Source organism: Oryza sativa, chromosome 3 (genome assembly GCF_034140825.1).
Source record: "Oryza sativa Japonica Group chromosome 3, ASM3414082v1".
Taxonomy (NCBI): Eukaryota; Viridiplantae; Streptophyta; class Magnoliopsida; order Poales; family Poaceae; genus Oryza; species Oryza sativa.
In genome coordinates, this window is record NC_089037.1 from 31,350,331 (window position 1) to 31,368,661 (window position 18,331).

Genomic DNA, 18,331 nt, shown 5'->3' on the forward strand with positions numbered 1-18,331 from the left:
CGGGCGACGGCCGTCAACGAAATTTGCAGGCGGCCCCCTTGCCGCCCTCCGCTACGGCGATTTTGTACTGTGCGGGGGGCCGCCTGCAAATGGGCGGCGGGGGGCCTGGAATTTTGCAGGCGGCCCCCTTGCCGCCCTGGGGGAGGGCGATTTTATACTGTGCTTTATATTTTTGTATAAATATCAATAGTTATCAAATCTTTTTATATTGAAAACTATACAAGATTAAAATCTCCAAGACTGGTAAAATACAATTTTATTATTTTTTAGGGCCTATTTGGAATGTTACCGTACAAATATTTTGTTAGTGCCAAAATATAAGCAAGTTTTGGCACTACCAAATATTTGGTAAGGTAAAATTGCATTTGATCATATTTGGTTTGCTGCCAAAATGTAAAATTGTAGTGAAGAATGTTCTACATAATCTCAAATCTAGATTACGTATTACCAATGAATAGGCTTCAATCGAAATCAAACACAAGTACTATTCGTGTGTTGTGTGCTAGTGGGAAAGAAGATATGAAGAGGTTGCCTTCAGATTGTCAATTATATAGCGTCGTTTTCACTGCAATATATGTGAACTCAATGAGATACATTATTCATTAGATGTGACAAGACGATCACGCGTGGGCGTGATTCACTTTATGTCAACAGGCAGCGCCGAAAGTTGATAGTGACAACTCGAGCTGCCGCTTTTCATGTGTGCTGTTGTGGCCTGTGCGCGCTACTGGATCTGACACTACCGTGAAGCGCCGAAAGTGTGTTGTCGTGAGCATAAGTTGTTCTAGCACCATATGAATGAAAAGAACTATGTAGACGAGACAAACACAAGTAGTACTGCAGTAGTAATAGCAAAAGTAGTACTGCTTTACAAGTTTGTAAGCCAAAAGAAACGGTCACATAAGGACTGAAGAGGTAGAACACTACTGACGAGGCCTCTTACCCCTGTCCCTCCTACCCTGCGCCCTAATGTGCCCCTGGGAGTACGTGAGTCGGTCCGGGGGTACGGCACGGCCAACCCGTCCTGCCTGTACAGGTGTGACCTCTGGCTGCTCCTGAGTGTGCGCCTCTGGAGCTCCTCCAAGCTGAGAGGAGCCTAGTACGTCGTGGTGGTGTGCACCGTGCAAGTCGTCGTCGTAGAACTGGCTAGTAGGACCAGTCCTACCGGCGTGAGACGAAGAGGCCCCAGTACCGAAGATCCCGGCTGCAAATCCTGCTGGACAAGGACCATCAGTTTCATACAGGTATTTAATAGTATTAATAAAAAGTAAAGTACCGTGTGGGCGAGGGATGGGCGCTCCGTGAGAGGAAGAGCTGGCGAACGCGCCCGAAGAGGTGGCGAACGCCCCTGCGGAGCTCGCGGAAGCGCCGGTCGTGCCTGCGAACGCGCTCGAAGGCAGACGAGGTCCTGCGATGAGGAAACGTGCAGTTAAAACATGGTGACATATTCGTGCAAAAGCTGAAACAAAAATGAACTAATCTCTAGGCTGAACTGTACCGTGCGAAACCGGTGCTGTAGGTCGCACTGCTCCGAAGCTAGGGGCGCTCGAAGGCAAACGAGGTCCTGCGAGGATGGAACATCAAGTTACGACGGGGTGATGTTTTCGTACAAAAACAGAAACAAAACTTAAGAAACCTCTGGGCTGAGCAGTACCGTGCGAAACAGGTGCCGTAGGTCGAGGTCCTGCTCCGACGGTAGGCGCGCGAGGCCGTGGTTGTACCGGACCAGCTGGAGGTACGACGTCCACGGCGCTGCGACAGGAGAAGACGCGCATGACCGCACGCATCTTCTCCTGCATCCGGTCGAAGGTCACCCTCTGCTCAACGTCAGTCAAGTGCAAACCTCTGTTCAACCTCACTTGGACTGCGGTGATATCGGCACTGATATCCCGTGCGGCATCAGCCTATGCAAGATGGAAATAAAAAATTCAGTAGTTGTCCTATATTATGCAAGATAAATGAAATAATTGTAAGAACTAATACAAATTCGACGTACCCCCACGAAGTAGTCTCGGTCACGGTGCGTGGGATACGCGTCCGTGACAGCGGCAACATGCGGCTCTGGGGCGTCTGGAGTGAAGGTCACACGCGCACGAGTGCGAGGAAGGTACCAGCGAAGGTAGTCACGGTAGTTCTCCTCCGTGTGTGGGAAGAGCTCGTTGATCACCTCCTCTGTAGCTAACACCCAGTCGTCAACGTACTGCTGTACACGTGGAGCCCAAAGTGCGCCTGCTAGCTGTCCCCGTCGAGTCAACCTGTGAAGAGAGGTAAATTATATGGCTCGATGAAGTAATTATCAAAAAAATTTAGAAATGAACAATCCGAACTCATGAGTGGTCGGCAGGGAGGACGGTCGGCTGCACGTTGCCCGGAAACACCTGCCTAAGTCCGAACTGTCTCATCACACGCTGCGGGCAGTGAGGCTCAACGAAAATGTCGAACACCATCGGCAGGATGGTGAGCCAGTAAGCCTGGTCGCGTGTGCACAAGGACGAAAGTCCTAGCGGTGCTCTCGCAGCGACGGCCTCTTCTGTGTACGGCTCCCAGATGACGTCGCTCGGTTGGAGACGGTCAAACTCGAACACTAAGTCCGGGTAACCTCGTCTCACCTGGACGTGAGCGTAACGACGCTGCAATAAACATGATCGGAATTAGACATGTTATGTGAAGAAAAAAAAGAAGACGACTGATAAACTTATAACGCAGCGAAGTTGCACTAACCCCACGTCGACACCAGTAAGTCCCCATCGTGGGACCGTCCTCTGGCCACTGCGCACTGCGACCAACCCCATAGGGTGCGCTGTCCACCACTGGTCGACCTATGGCAAACCTCTCGGCTGCCTAAAGCTGAAGCAACATAGGGCAGCCAGCGATGATCGCTCCCGCGTCAGTCTTCGTGCACGCCTCACAGAGGGCACGGTACGTGGCTGCTAGCACGGCAGAACCCCAGCTCCACTGCGGCACGTCCTGTGGCTGAGCATCCGCGATGGACCGTACGTAGTGGACCAGCCGGAAGTCCACAGCGTGCCCGTGGGTGCTAGTGAACATCACCCACTCGAACAACCACAACAGGTACGCCTCAAGGGAGCGTCGGACCGAGTAATCATCAGCGTCAGGGTGTAGAAGGTCCGCCTACAATTAAGAATGAAATGTTAGTACAAAACACTCTGTTGATCGCAAATAAGCATGTACGATAATAACAACTTATTTACTTACAGTGAACTGGAGCAACTAAGCCTTGCTAGGCCCGACTGTAGAGTACGGAGGAAGGGTGTTGGCCGGTTCTAGGTGTGGAAGGCGCATCACCTGCTCGAAGCGCGCAGTGATATCCTCCTTCCACCCAAAAACACCGTCCACGGGACCAACTGGTGCTCCCGCCAGCGGTAGCCCGAGCAGGTACGACACGTCCTGCAGTGTCGGAGCCATCTCCCCACAGGGAAGGTGGAACGTGTGCGTCTCAGGTCTCCAGCGGTCTACCAGAGCGGCAAGGAGTGACCGGTCTGCATCCCACCGCTTCGCTGGGTCACGGTCGTCCGCCGCCGCCTCAATAAGCCTACAAAGTGGTAGAAGGCCTGCCGCACGCAACCTGTATAGAGCAAACTTCAAACATAAGTACAACACAAAGCAAAGTTGAGTTGAAATGTGAACATACGCGTACCAAGGAACGTGACGGGGGTCGACACGCAACCACTCGCGCGACGTGCGTGGACGGAAGGTGCCGAGCTGTGCACCCTCGACTGCTGACAGGAACGAGCGGTGGTTCCTGTCAATCCCACGGTTCAACAGCGCCGGTGTGTCGTACGCCATACCTGCATCAAATAGATTGATCAGAAACATATAAATAATTAGTTCAACATAAGTAATAAATGTTCATAAGCGAATTACTAACACATATTAAACAAGAGTACAAACAAACAAAAGTGTCACCATACGGAATATTTCTGATTACAACAATAACTGCAGTTACACGATATGAGTACTTAGTCCGAACACTCATCACGATAACATTATGATACAACACCAAATAGTTCGCAATACTACTAGTACAACAATAGTCGGAGGTACTCATTACAACAACATTCAATTGAAATTACACGATAGAAGTATTTAGTCCGAACACTCATCACATCACAACAGCATTTTATTTCCTAAATCGATAGCATTGTTACACCATGGAATCGCCCGCTGCGCGACGACGCCTTGGCCGTGCGCGCCTGCTTGTTGTTCCTTCACCAGGTGGTCGCCTACCATCACTTGAATGTCCAGATGGACTAGCATCTGCGCCGCTTGGAACTTCTGCATTCTTCGGGCATTTCTTGTAAGTATGGCCGCGCAGATCACACTTGCTGCAGCGTAAAGTCCTCCCACCTGCTTCTGACTCATCCATATCATTTCTGATGCGTCTAGTTTGGCGTCGACCCTTTTTCACCCTTAACTTAGATGGATCTGGAACATAAAAAACTTGGGCACTCAGCGTTGTGTAAGATCCTGAGATCCCGAACCCATATATCTCCTCACTCCATGTATGAAAGATTGCTTCTTTCCTGAAATAATTTGAGACGTACACATTGGGAGATATGCCACAATCACCGGCAGCAGCAAGAATGTGTGAGCAAGGAAGGTGATGAAGCTTCGGCTTCATACAACTGCAGGTACATCCACCATCCGCCTTCAAGACACATTCCTGCACGGCTTGCTTGCGATAGATACCACGCCTGCTCCTATCAACACACATTATTTCATACCGATGCACTTGTGTGCCTTGAGCAACAACTCTATGTCTCCGTGCCTTTTTGATTTTATCTTCCATGTACTTTGTCACTACGTTGCCAAACACTATGTTGTTATCGGCCATGGACGGACCAATTTTCTTGTATCGATCCCTAAAGTACGCTTGCGTGCCGTGAAGGATGAATTCAACAATAACAACCAATGGAAGTACCCGAACTCCTCGCATTACCCAGTTGTACACCTCTGCCAAATTGGTTGTCATTATGCCATACCGAGATCCATCGGTGTCGAACAATAGAGACCACTTCTCCTTAGGCTCATTCTCAATCCACTGAGTGAAATTTCTGATGGACGACCCTGACCTCCTTCTCATTGTTGGTGGGTCATCATGTAATGCACCAAGAGGTATGGGAGGCTCGTCACCTTCAACTTGTGGTCTGCGAGATTGCTCATCTGTTTGCTTCGTTGTCAACTCATCCAACTTGTCCCACAACTCATTAAATTTCTTCTCTTGGTTCTGTGCACAGAGCCTCTTAAAGAGCTCCATAAGATGCTTGTTCTTGAATTGCTTGTAGAAATTTGCACCCATGTGACGCATGCACCACCGACTCCGAACATCAGGCCACTTAGGTGGAAGTCCCTTCTCATCCCAACCGTTCTGCAAGTAGTCAATAGCCCGCAACATACCCGCATGACGATCATGTATAAGGCAAACGTTGGGCCTCATACGCACCACTGCAATATGCACTCTCTCTAGGAACCAGTACCAGCTTTCAGTGTTCTCACTCTCTACAAATGCAAAAGCCATAGGTAGAACCTGGTTGTTCCCATCACACCCAATTGCTGTCAATATCTGACCTCGGTATTTACCTGTCATAAAAGTTCCATCTATGCATAGAACAGGTCGACAATGCACAAAAGCATTGATGCAAGCACCCAATGAGAAAAAGGCTCTTTGCAGCACACTCTTTGTTCGATCATCAACCGATGTAAATGTATGTAGGTCATAGTAAGTATTATTATTCCTCTGGGCAATGGTGGCTAACAAACGAGGCAAATTATCATAAGAAGCTTCAAATGTGCCATACCTCATCTCAATAATCTTTTGTTTGGCTCTCCAGGCCTTTGCATAGCTTATGGTGTACTTGAATTTGTTCTCGATGTGCCTAATAATTGATTTTGGTTCAAAGCCAATGTTACCAACAACACTGCTGTACATCTCACTTGCCACAAAAGCTGAAGTGATGTTTCGGTGATACTTCTCCACCCCTTGTAAGTAGCACTTGTGCTCGGTCACAATGCTAACTTTCCAATAATCATTCCATTTACCCTTATATGCATGGACACGCCACGGACAATCTTCCTTCATGCACCTTACTTCATACACATAATTTGTTGACTTGACCACCCTAAACTCTCTCTGCAAGGAAACTGCCCAATGCTTCACCGCCTCCTTCATCTCATCCTTATGAGCATACCTTGCACCCTCAATTACCTCGTTCTCCTTATACTCCCAGGGTACATGATCACCCTCTGATATAACAAGTCTAGAGAAGTCCTCATTTGCCCAATCAGTGGCCATTACATCACCTTCCTCATCGGATGATGCGTCGTCGTCCGCTTCCTCATTATCCGAATCTTCCCTCTCCATTTCATCAACAATTATACCGACTCTCTCCCCCTCATCCGCCATGCCCATGGCCTGCTCCTCCCTTGGTTGATTTTCCTCATTTTGCATCGATGGTCCAACAACATCCCCTGCATTGATAGGACCCTCTACATCTTCGGTTTGCATTGAAACATTTATATCTTTCTCTTGTACCGACACAAATATAACGAGGGGCCATGACCGTTCAAAAGCCATTTCCACATACCGTCTCCAAGCAGCAGTGCTGTCCATCGGCATTAGTTCCCAAAAATAACTTTCTGTTGCACGACTCACTACAACTGATACTGACATTGTGTAGACTTCTTGGTCTATTCTAAATCCTCTCAACAACCAACTATAAATTGACTGAAATGTTCTCTCCACAGGCCTATCGATGCCCTTAGATGTCATTACAAAATCTGACAGATCAACACAATCTGGACCAAATCTAATATTTCCTTCACCGTGAACTATCTGAAATGTGACCTTATTTGACATTGTGCCTGATGAAAACAATAACTGCGTTAACCTCGCATTTCTGTACTACGCCCTAAGTTACATTCTCTACAATATTGTTCTCCAAAATTCTAAAAGTAGGTTACATTCTCCAAATCAAACTAAACTACATCTTACAATTAACACTACTGTCTATGTCTCATTTCATACTATTATATTCTATGCTCTGGATCTACACATATGTGCTGTGTGCTACAGATATGCTAAAATATATGAAACTAAAACTAAAACGCAACATATATACTCAAACATAACATATTAGTACAAATGCAAAAGATGTATGGGAGCAAACCTGTGATGAAGTGAGCGAACCAGCAGGGCTTCGCCGCTCCCCTTCTGCTGCCCTCCCCTCTCTCTCTTTCGTTTTTTTTGGATTTTTAGTGAATATAATGAAATTTCAGAGAGGGGGGACTGGGCTTTATAGGGGGGAGGCAAAAATCGCCCTCCCCCAGGGCGGCAAGGGGGCCGCCTGCAAAATTCCATGGCCCCTCGCCGCCCATTTGCAGGCGGCCCCCCGCACAGTACAAAATCGCCCTCCCCCAGGGCGGCAAGGGGGCCGCCTGCAAAATTCCAGGCCCCCCGCCGCCCATTTGCAGGCGGCCCCCCGCATAATACAAAATCGTCGTAGCGGAGGGTGGCAAGGGGGCCGCCTGCAAACTTCGTTGACGGCCGTCGCCCGAGAGCGAACGGCCGTCTGCCACGTCATTTTCGCCGCCCTCTGCGATGGCGATTTTTAAAAATCGCCCTCCCAGAGAGCGGTAGGCGACTACTTCCGCCAATTTTCAAAATGGAAAATTATTTTTGTAAAACTTTTAATAAAAAAAATTAAAAATAAAAAAAATTCGAGTCGCGATTTGGGAGGAGGGGAGAGAGGACGACGGTGACGGCTGGTCCGGTGGTGGACTTGGTTATGTTTGCTGGGCCTGGGAGCGGCCCAAATTTGCTATGCCTCTTCGTGGGCCAAATTTCGTGGTTGTGACATGTGGGCTGGTCCTGGTAGCCAGCCCAAATCGCGAAAATCTTCTTTTTCAACATCCCGACGCACAGAAACAGAGCTTTTAAATCCGCTTCTGATATTAAGCAAAAGGTTAAAAAACTATTATACACTTTATTAATACGGAGAGAAAATAAGAAGTGGGGAACACTATTGGTTCGATAGCTAAAAACAAGAAGAAAAAAAGATGATGCAGTGTTAAAGTGGTCTAGTGGAATACTTCAAAATTAGATCATTCCAAAAATAATTTCTTAAGCTAAAACTATACTTTAGCAAATGAAAATGTCATTGGTATCCCTCATCATCACACGTATAATCAACTTTGATCAGTGATTACTACTTTCGAAGTGGATTCTTTATTCGAGAATTCTCTCGGCCTAAACAATAATATGCTTATGCGCAAGAGGCCATATGCCAAGAAGGCCACCACGCCCGGCCCACTTTCCTTCACTCAATGGGCCCGGTCCGCCTAAGATCTACCTTTTCCTTTTTTTTCTTTTGTGTATATGTCTAGACAATCTGTTTGGTTAGAGGGAGTTTAAAAGGATGAGACTATTAACTGTTTTGTTTGGTTGGGGGATATAGGAATTTTGGTGGGATGGGGATGAAGAATTAAGGAATGAACTCCCTCCTTTCCAATACCTGGGTAGGGGCAGGGAATTAGGAGGGAATTCCTCCTTTACTTCGCCTAAACAAATCTCAGTCATCGGTTTTCATTAGTGATCTAATCTCCAACTAAACTCCCTATCAATTTCCACCACCTCTACCAAACAAAAGACTGGGATGAAAAATTAAATTCCCATCTTAATCTCACCATCAATTACCTCGTGTAAACTTCCAATCCCCTTCCCTCATGTTGCCAAACAAGCCGAGAAAAGAAATGCGAAAAGAAGAGAAAAGAAAAAGGCGAGAAAAAGGCAAATGGCAAGGGGGGAAGAAGAGTGGAGGAAGAACCTAAGCAGCAAACCCTAGTCGCGACTACACCACCACCACCACCATTGATTCCGATGGACTTCGCGGAGCTGGAGGCGGTGGAGGGCCTCCGGTGGCCGTGGCACGCGTGGCCGCCGACCGCCTCCGCCGCCGCGTCGCTCGTCGTCCCGACCTCCGTCCTCTGCACGCCGCTGCACCCGGCGGCGCCCGACCTCCTCCCGCTCCTCCCCTACGCGCCGCTCCGCTGCGGCGGCGGCGGAGGAGGGGGAGGGTGCGGCGCGGCGCTCAACCCGTTCTCGCGTGTCCACCACGCCACAGCGCGGTGGGCGTGCCCGTTCTGCGGCGCGTCGGCCAACCCGTTCCCGCGCCTCCTCGCCCCCGACGCGCTCCCCGCCGAGCTCTTCCCGACCCACTCCAGCGTCGAGTACGCGCTGCCGCCGGACGCCGCCGAGGCCGGCGGCGGGCCGGGCCCTCCGTCCGTCGTGTTCGTCGTCGACGCGGCCACCTCGGGGCCAGAGCTCGCCGCGCTCAAGGCGGAGGTGCTCAGGGTCGTGCAGGGGCTGCCCGAGGGGGTCAGGGTCGCGCTCGTCTCCTTCGCGGCGTCGGTGTGGGTGCACGATCTCGGCTTCGAGGGGTGCACCAGGGTGGTGGTGATGAACGGGGAGCGCGAGCTCGAGTCGGAGAAGGTTCGTGAACTGTGAATTCTGGGCTAATTGACGGAGCCGCTTCTCAATGCTGTGGTTTGGGCAAGTTTGCTCAAGTTGATCCAGTCACTAGGCATGGGATTTGCTTTAAAAATTATCATATTACAGAGTAAAAGCTATCGATCTCGATATTCTAAGTAAAATGGGCATTGTGCATTTAACTTTAATAGTCTGCTCTCCCAATTCATGTGAGTTCAAAATTCACACTACAATTTCTGTGGTGTATAGGAGTTATAACAGGGGATGTAGGGGTGTTCATGTACGGTTCAGAAGAAATCATCTAGAGCTGCGCATGAGCAAGTTTAGTTTGTGATGGCATTAGGCTAAGCTGTCAGTGGGACATGGATGAAAATTAATACGACCAGTTTCAAGAAACTGCCTGTGAACAGACCTAAGTGGATGCCACACCTTTGTTTGCTATGTTGCTCCTGTCCTATGCATGGTTCATTTATGCATGTAGGGCAGCAACTCTTAGATATGTACAAATGACAATGTATCCATGACTCCATGTAGCCTAAAAATGTCTGAAATGTTATAATTGTAGTATGACTGGAGAGAGTTTGGCACTATCTAAATAAGGCACTCTTGGGATCTTGTTAATATTTGGCTTACATATGCTGTTGCTATGTTGCTGTTGTCTAGAAGATTTGGTCCTTGCAACTTGCAAGTTTGAAGATGTTTGGTTTGGATAGGAAAACTGTGTGGTCATATTTTCAGTTGTCCCATAGGCTCATATCAATCAATGATCCACTTATGCAACTGCTTTGCGCTTTAGGATTTATTATCATCATTATGTTTACCTTACAAACCTTCTCTTATTGTTTCAGATACAGGAATTTCTAGGTGTTCGTGATGCTCGATACAATAAGTTGGCTATGCCAAGGTCCACTAAAGTGCAGAGATTTTTGCTGCCTGTTTCTGAATGTGAATTTAACATCACATCTGCGATAGAAGACCTGAGATCCATGTCTGCTTGCCCACGTGGGCATCGCCCTTTAAGAGCCACTGGTGCTGCTATTTCCACAGCTGTTGCTCTTCTAGAAGGTTGTTGTTCACCTAATGCCGGAGGTCGGATCATGGTCTTCACATCTGGTCCCACAACAGTTGGTCCAGGGCTTGTGGTGGAAACCGATCTCGGGAAAGCAATTCGTTCTCATCGCGACATTTTCAATGGCAATGCTCCTCTCATTGACAAAGCCCGAGAATTCTATAAGAAAGTTGCAAACAGGTTAACAGCTCATGCATTAGTTCTTGATCTATTTGCTTGTTCTCTAGATCAGGTTGGGGCTGCGGAGCTGAGATACCCAATTGAAGTGTCTGGGGGCTTAATGGTGCATACAGAATCATTTGAGTCTGAGCAGTTCAAAGCCTGTTTAAGACACATATTCAATCGTGAGGGTGTTGGTTACCTTAACATGAACTTTAATGCAACAATTGAGATAGTAACATCAAGGGAGGTGAAAATTTGTGGTGCCCTTGGTCCCTGCATCTCTCTTCACAGGAAAAACAGCTCTGTTAGTGATAAAGAAATTGGGGAGGGTGGGACAAACTATTGGAAAATGAGTACAGTGGACAGCAAAACCTGCATCGTGTTCTTCTTCCGAGTGGACTGTAGCCATAATACTGAGCCCCCAACTGTCTTCTTTATTCAGTTCATGACGAGGTACCGGCATGGTGATGGTAGCTATCGCCTAAGAGTAACAACTGTTGCGAGAAGATGGGCTGGACCTCGTTCTCCTGAGATTGCAGCAGGGTTTGATCAAGAAGCTGCTGCAGCTGTTATGGCCAGGCTTGCCGTGCACAGGGCAGAGACATACCATGTTAGAGATGTGATAAGATGGCTTGATAAGATGCTTATTCGCTTTACTGCCAAGTTTGGGAACTATGTCCCTGAAGATCCATCTACATTCCGGCTGTCAACTAACTTCTCGCTGTATCCCCAATTCATGTACTACCTGCGGAGGTCACAGTTCATTGATGTTTTCAATAGCTCCCCTGACGAAACTGCTTTCTTTCGGTTGATGTTGAATAGGGAAGGAGTTGTGGGGTCCCTAATCATGATCCAGCCAACTTTATTCCAGTACTCGTTTGATGGCCCACCTATTCCTGTGTTGCTAGATGTCAGCTCCATCTCTCCCGATGTCATTTTACTATTTGATTCATACTTCTATATTGTTATTCATTATGGCTCAAAGATTGCTCAATGGAGGAAACTTGGCTATCATAAGGACCCAAATCATGAAAATTTGCGGAAGCTGCTTGAAGCCCCAGAAGTTGATGCGGAGGCACTATTGGTAGACCGTTTCCCAGTGCCAAAACTCATAAAATGTGATCAGCATGGGAGCCAGGCCAGGTTTCTTCTAGCTCGGTTGAATCCATCTGTGACACAGAAAACACAGCTTTCAGATGGTTCTGAAGTCATATTCACCGACGATGTTAGTTTGCAAGTTTTTATTGAACACTTGCAGGAGCTGGCTGTTCAGGGTTAGTGAGGCATGGAGCCTGGCGATGTTTCCACTTTTGCAGTTGGACCCACCTCTGATCCTGAAGATATAGCTTTCAGAAGGATTGAATGTCATATTCACAGATGATGTTTGCTTGCAAGTTTATTGAACACTTGAAGTAATTTGCTGTGCAGGATTGATGGATCATGTGGACTGTTTATATGTTACTTTCTGGTCTTCTGTTATCTTGAAAGTTCCGGGAGAGCTTTACTGCTTGGAAGGATGGGATCTCCTCGAGTTGTTGTACATTTCACCAGCTCCAGTTTGATGTAAGCCATCACTTAATATTTTTGTATAGAATGCTATAATGTCTATTATTTATGCTCTACAAGTGCTGGAGTTCTCTTGAGACATTTGCTAATTTCTGAGCAGTAAAACACCCTTTGCCTTCCAATTCTGGTAATGCAATAGGACCGTTATGTTGTTTTCTGGTGGATTGAGGATTTTAAGTCACTCTTCTGTTGGCATCATACGCCCTTAAGCGCAGCCGTTTAATTCTCTGTAAACACTTAAAATTTTGATATCCACAATTCTTTTGGTTGCGGTTTCACACTTTCACTACTGTGTTGCTTGTGTGATTCTTCAAGAACGTCTGTTATTTAATACTGCCCCTAGAGTTTATCATATGATGTTTGACATATTATAGACCAAACATAACATAGGCATCTTTATATGCTGGAAGCATTTCCCTGTCATAAATGTGTGCTGAATAGATTATGGTTTAGTTTGTTTATGCAATGTACTTAGCTTAGGTATCACCACAGCTCTAGAAAGAGCAAGGAAGCTTCATGCTATGATCATACCATCATGTGTCAAGACCCAACCTTCTTAATAACTCAAAAGACAGATAGGCTAGAGTTATAGTAATGGATTCCCCATCACCAAGCACATGGCTTGTTCCCCCCACTTGATCACACCAGGTTACAAAAATATTGTGCTGATGATTAACAAACATGTTAACTTACCAGATACCATAATAATAATAGTCTCATTGATACCCTTTACTTCACAATCACACAAACTTAAATTAACAACATTGGAATAAAATCATCAAGTAGATCTTGGGACACACGGTAGGGGACATCACATAACACCAATCCAGCTACACACAAATAGATTATTGCTTCTGGTCCATAAACAAATTAAACATGACAACTCTTCCTTCTTTTAATCCAGCTAAACAAGTAAAACCTTATATTTCTAAGGAAACCATAACACACTGCAAGAACACCATTCTTATGGCACCATGCTCAGCATCTTAATACTGCAACATTTTCAGCTCTTGTTCTTGTACTTGTCCTTTGCTCTTGGTGCTGGAAGAAAAACCACACACACAAGGGGTGTGAATTAAGATATAAATCTTGACACGAAAGCAAATTTTAGCTGAAGATACTGACCAAGACCAATGGCTTCGGAACCCTTCATGATCCTCAAGCGTTTGCATGACTCGACAAACATCCTGCAGAGTAACCAATCAGCTAATGCGAGAAACTTGAACGTGGTATCGCTAAACCGCATTCTAATCATGAGGTGGAAAATAAGGAAAACAGTTAAGGGGGCACAAGAATGAAGTAGTAACATACTGCCACGGGACATCTCCAACAAGCATCCAGTCACCATCCTTGTCTTCATAAGTTGTAACAGCATCAGAGCCATTCACCTCATTCATATTGTTCCCTGACAGAGAGGTTCATGCACAGTGTTTTCATCAATTCCGGATCAAACTTTGCATTCAAATTAATTACTAGTTGATAATCTGTTTCTGCAGGTTCCCGTGGCCAGCGATTTACCAGTTGCGGTGAAGGTGCCGAACATCTTCTGCAGAGCAAGGGAGAGGTCCTTGTAGCTGTTGTACATCTTCAGGTCCACCTTGCGCAGGTAGGGTGCCCCGTCCATGCTGACCTTCACGAAGGCAGAGCTGTTGCTGCCGCTGGCATTGGCAGCGGGCTGCTGCTGCTGCTTGTCAGCTTCCTCTTCCTTCTTGCTCTTCACTGACTGGACGGTCATGATGTTCCTGCGGAACGACCGAACTGGTGGCCAACCCACTGCCTGCGCCCTGATGTGTAACATTGGAAATTAGCTACTACATCGATTTTTTTTTCTTTTGCTCAGTTTTTTCACATCTTGTTCTAACTTATTGGCGCTGTGAAAAAACTGAGATGATTTACTTTCGTGACTGGAAGTTCCATCCAGCTAGATCATGCATGTTACAATATTCTTGCTGGCGACCAACTCTGTGTTAACTAATGTATTATGTGTGTATGCCTGCAGCAACTTTATGGTAGTACTGTGTGTATAATGAAAATGCCATCAACTTTAGTTATTGCCACATGAATCATGGCCACCATGATTATTTCAGGAATTAATTGTATACAGATGTACTCCTTTTCTGATCGTTCTAAATATTTTGTTGTGATCCTATCTTCTTTTCAGGAAAAAAAATAAATCAAAACAATACGAAAACAACTCCTTTTTCAGATGGAATCTGCCAGGAGATGAAGGAAAAAATAAACCAAAAACAATAGTAGTACCACTACATCGCCAGCAATTTCTGACACCTGCTGCACAAAGCAGGCATCAGATGAGCCAATGGTGATTAAAAATGGTGATAATTATCTGCTCAGCACTTTGCAAGCGACAAAGAACATACACGATGGTGTCGCCATATGCACTTTCTGCCAGAGGATCTCTTTTATATGGATAATTTGTGCTTCTTTTAAAGGTGTTGCTTCATGGGCATCTCAAGTTTATGCAGCAAGCTCCCAAATATATAAATCCAAACAAAAGAAAGGAAGAGAAGAGGGGGGGGGGGGGGGGGGGGGAGAACTAACTAATAACCTAAACATGCATACACCTTTTCACCAAATGCCATTATGCTGCTACTATATGTGGATCTTTTTCCATAAATCAAAACTAAACATGCATAAAGTTCCTCCAAACAGCACACCAAATAATTCATCTTTTATCCCTTTAGCAAAAATTAACAATACTAATCCCACTAAATTCTCACTAATTATTAAGTAAACTAGTAATTAGACGATGCAACTATATATACGAAGGATCAAATTGGAACTACTGTAACATATTAATGCCAGATTTATATATGAAAAAATAATAAAATCATGCTAGGTCCAGTACATACTTGGGAGCAGGTGGCTTCTCGGCGTCGGCGGCGGCGGCCTCCGCCGGCCTCTTGGCCTTCTCGGCGGCCGGCGCCTCCGCCTTGCCGGCGGCGGCCTCCTCCATGCCGGCGGTGGGCAGCTTCAGCTTCAGGTCAATGGTCTCCTCGAAGCCCCTCTTCGCGGCCTTGGCCGCCGCCTCGGCGGCGCCGCCGCCACCTCCGGGCAGCCCCAGCCGGAGCTCCGTCCCGACGTCCACGTCGGCGCCGGCCATCGCAGCAGCCGCCGCTGCCAGCTGCTTAGCCTATCGCGGCTATCGCGTCTCCTCGCCCCAAATCAAGCTGCCTTCTCTTCTCTCTCTTTCTCTCTATGGAGACTGGAGATTTTTAAGCCTTTGTGGTGATTAGGAGGTGTTGGAAGAAGAGAGAGGAGCCAAGAACAGCTTGGAGATGAGTATATATATAGAGAGAGGGAAGAGAAGAGGAGAGGAGAGAGAATGCATGGTAAATATTCTAAGCTAGGTAGGGTGGTAGAGAGAGAGAAGAAATATGAGTTTTATTTTATTTTTTATTTTTTATTTTGGAGGGGAAGAGAAAGAGATCAGTTAGTTAGAGCATGAGTGAGGCCACTTGGAGGTTAGTAGACAATAATTTTTGCATCCATGTTTCCTCCGGTTGGATTCTCTATTACAACTTACAAGTATCAAGTAATCAAGGTTAGGAGGCTAGAGAGCAAGGTGTGTAACTAGTGAAGTTCCATTGGATGGTTGTTCAGGATTTGTAAAGTGTTCCTGTGCCATAATTGTAGCTGTGGTTAGTAACTGCTCCTAGCTACACCCAATGTGCATAAATATATGACTTCTGGAAGCTTGCAATTAGAGTTTTTTTTTCAAACGTATTCAAAAACATATATTTGTCAAACAAACACACCTTAAAAAATATTTGTCAAAAAAAAACAATTTCCATATTGTATCATCCCTCTGCCTTCAAATACTTGTCGTTGGACGCTTTTCATCTTAAATATTTGGTTGCTCGTCTTTTTTATAAAAAAAATATTTAAATACTTCAAAATTATTCTATATTAACGAAGTATGTTGCATCCTAAACTATTCATAATACTTTCATACATTATGATCTAATCATTCAGATTTTATTGATAGTCTAAGTTAAAGTCGTGTTAATCAATGGTGGTATTTATTTATGGAAACCAAAGGGAGTTTTTTTTTATTTTTATTTCATGTTCATGCTACATATAACAATTGTTAAAGTAATATTGGAGGAGCCGCACCCTCTTGAACAATGAGAGCAACATTAAGTTGAATTGTACATGTTTTTTTTCCAATTACAGATTTCTTGTAAAAAAATTAAAATTGAGAAGCAGAGGTCAAAAGTAGTCATAGCAAAGGCTACAGAGAAAATCAGTTTGACTTTAATACCGGATAAACATAAGAATGTACCTTATTTTTTATAACTATATTTTTTTCATCAATAAAAGAGTGCAAAAATAAGGGGGAAATGATCTTGGTTCTTAGGAGTATTATCATTAGCAAATTTCATAAAACCCCACCTATTATGTAGTCTTAGTTGAACAAAACCACTAAAATTTTGGCACGTGACACATAACCCCGGTTCTATGGCTATCAAGTTTTACAAAACCATACCATCAATCATTTAGACTTTGATATACCATATTTTGAAGTTCTAAAATTACATCCCAAATTATGAGTTTTGTATCTATTATTTAATAATTGTTACTTTCATGGAGGTAAAGTTTTATAAAATTTTGATATGTGAATATGTTAAATTGGTTAATGTTGTGGTTTTGTGAAACTTTAAGGGCCCCTTTGAATCGCAGGGTAGAAAAAACGGAGGAATAGGAAAAACATAGGATTCTGACAAGAATTGAAGTGTAAAACAGAGGATTGCAAAACACAGGAAAAACACAGGAATGGTCGTTTGATTCGAGCGCAGGAAAAACGCAGGAATCGGATGAGAGAGATAGACTCAAAGGAAATTTTCCAAGAGGTTGGAGCTCTTGCTAAATTTCCTCCAAAATCTACATGCAATGTGTCATTCCATAGGAATTTCATAGGATTTGAAAAGCTTCAATCCTTTGAATCAAAGGGCCAAATAGGAAAATTTTCTATAGGATTTGAATCCTATGAAATTCCTACATAAATCCTTTGATTCAAAGGGGCCCTAAATCCATAATACTTGGGATGAGTTATGTGGCACGTATTAAAATCTCTTTGGTTTTATGTAGGTTTGATCATGATACGTGTGATTTTATGAAATTTACTCTGTTATTATTACACTGATTTTCTTGCTGGCAATGCAACTGATCCCAAGGCTGCAGGATGTAGAGGATCCGGGGGAGCCTAGCTCGCGCCGGTGCATGGACCCATATGGCGCCGGGCCCACCGCGCAGGCCCCGGTGGCACGACACGTGTCGCCTGATGAGCTGGACGGCGCCGATTCTGCCCCCTCCCCGTCTCCCCCTCCTCCGGCGTGAGGGCGTGACGCGATGCCTGACGTCACCGCCGGATTTTTTCACCGTGGGGCCGGGCTGCAGGTGGGGACACCGTGGCGTGTGGGGCTCACACCCCTCCGCGGCAGGATCTACCTTCGCTTTATTCTTTGGGTGATGATCCACTTGCAGAGATGCATGCATGCATTCTGAACTCTGAAGCCAAGGCTCAAGGGAAGAATGTGCGTACGTGCAAATCTAAAAGGAATTCATGTACAGTTTGTGCTACTAAGTTTTTTTTTTCTTGTTCTAGATAATGTGAAAAAAATATGAATGTCAAGGGTCAACTCTAAGTAAATTCAAAAGTACAAAATGGCCCACACCAAAAAGAGATACTCAGTCGTATCCAAATGCATGGTCAAAATTTGAAATTTAACACAGTCGTATCCAAAATAATACTCCCTCCGTCCTAGAAAAAAAATATAGAGTTTTAGAGTTTGACACGGTTATTAAGAAAGTAGATAGAATTAAATAAGGAGTTGTGATTTGTTGAGAAGTGGAAGGTATGTGGGAAAAGTAAATGGTGGAGGGTTGTGATTGGTTGGGAAGACAGTGTTGGTGGAGAAGTTGCTATATTTTGGGACACATTCTAAGTGCTAAAGTTGTTATATTTTATGACGGGGATTTTAATTCACTCTAAAAAAAGCAATATGTTT

General features: G+C 45.4%; 2 protein-coding genes and 1 long non-coding RNA gene across 5 annotated transcripts; 1 reads left to right on the top strand and 2 right to left on the bottom strand.

Moving 5' to 3' along the window:
- Positions 1–1,295: 1,295 nt before the first annotated feature.
- On the bottom strand, positions 1,296–2,057 carry LOC136355856 (uncharacterized). Its single transcript, XR_010740380.1, has 4 exons — positions 1,997–2,057; positions 1,655–1,904; positions 1,499–1,564; positions 1,296–1,408 (listed from the first exon to the last, which is right to left on the bottom strand). It is a non-coding gene; the product is annotated as an uncharacterized lncRNA (long non-coding RNA).
- Positions 2,058–8,815: 6,758 nt separating this feature from the next.
- Positions 8,816–14,045, top strand: LOC4334068 (protein transport protein SEC23 G). 3 transcript variants are annotated; one of them, XM_015775957.3, is made up of 4 exons: positions 8,816–9,508; positions 10,354–12,010; positions 12,165–12,299; positions 13,799–14,045. In XM_015775957.3, exons 1-3 carry the CDS (start codon positions 8,897–8,899, stop codon positions 12,296–12,298), a joined length of 2,403 nt encoding a protein of 800 aa, XP_015631443.1. In that variant the 5' UTR covers positions 8,816–8,896; the 3' UTR covers position 12,299; positions 13,799–14,045. The 3 variants fall into 3 exon arrangements, with proteins under 3 accessions (XP_015631443.1, XP_066165167.1, XP_025879670.1); XM_066309070.1 differs by lacking the exon at positions 13,799–14,045 and having other exon boundaries at positions 12,165–12,424; XM_026023885.2 differs by lacking the exon at positions 13,799–14,045 and having other exon boundaries at positions 10,354–12,174.
- On the bottom strand, positions 12,966–15,625 carry LOC4334069 (auxin-responsive protein IAA13-like). The gene is made up of 5 exons (NM_001402250.1): positions 15,173–15,625; positions 13,821–14,086; positions 13,614–13,707; positions 13,428–13,489; positions 12,966–13,343 (listed from the first exon to the last, which is right to left on the bottom strand). The coding sequence occupies exons 1-5, from the start codon at positions 15,421–15,423 to the stop codon at positions 13,306–13,308; spliced, it is 711 nt and encodes a 236-aa protein (NP_001389179.1). The 5' UTR covers positions 15,424–15,625; the 3' UTR covers positions 12,966–13,305.
- Positions 15,626–18,331: the final 2,706 nt, after the last annotated feature.

Excerpts from the sequence above, each read along its gene's own strand:
- LOC4334068 (XM_015775957.3), top strand. The coding sequence starts at position 8,897 with ATGGACTTCGCGGAGCTGGAGGCGGTGGAGGGCCTCCGGTGGCCGTGG. Across the intron at positions 9,509-10,353 it reads GCGAGCTCGAGTCGGAGAAG|ATACAGGAATTTCTAGGTGT; the intron begins GTTCGTGAACTG and ends TTATTGTTTCAG. Across the intron at positions 12,011-12,164 it reads GCAGGAGCTGGCTGTTCAGG|GATTGATGGATCATGTGGAC; the intron begins GTTAGTGAGGCA and ends TTTGCTGTGCAG.
- LOC4334069 (NM_001402250.1), bottom strand. The coding sequence starts at position 15,423 with ATGGCCGGCGCCGACGTGGACGTCGGGACGGAGCTCCGGCTGGGGCTG. Across the intron at positions 14,087-15,172 it reads GAGAAGCCACCTGCTCCCAA|GGCGCAGGCAGTGGGTTGGC; the intron begins GTATGTACTGGA and ends GTTACACATCAG. Across the intron at positions 13,708-13,820 it reads CGGCACCTTCACCGCAACTG|GGAACAATATGAATGAGGTG; the intron begins GTAAATCGCTGG and ends CCTCTCTGTCAG.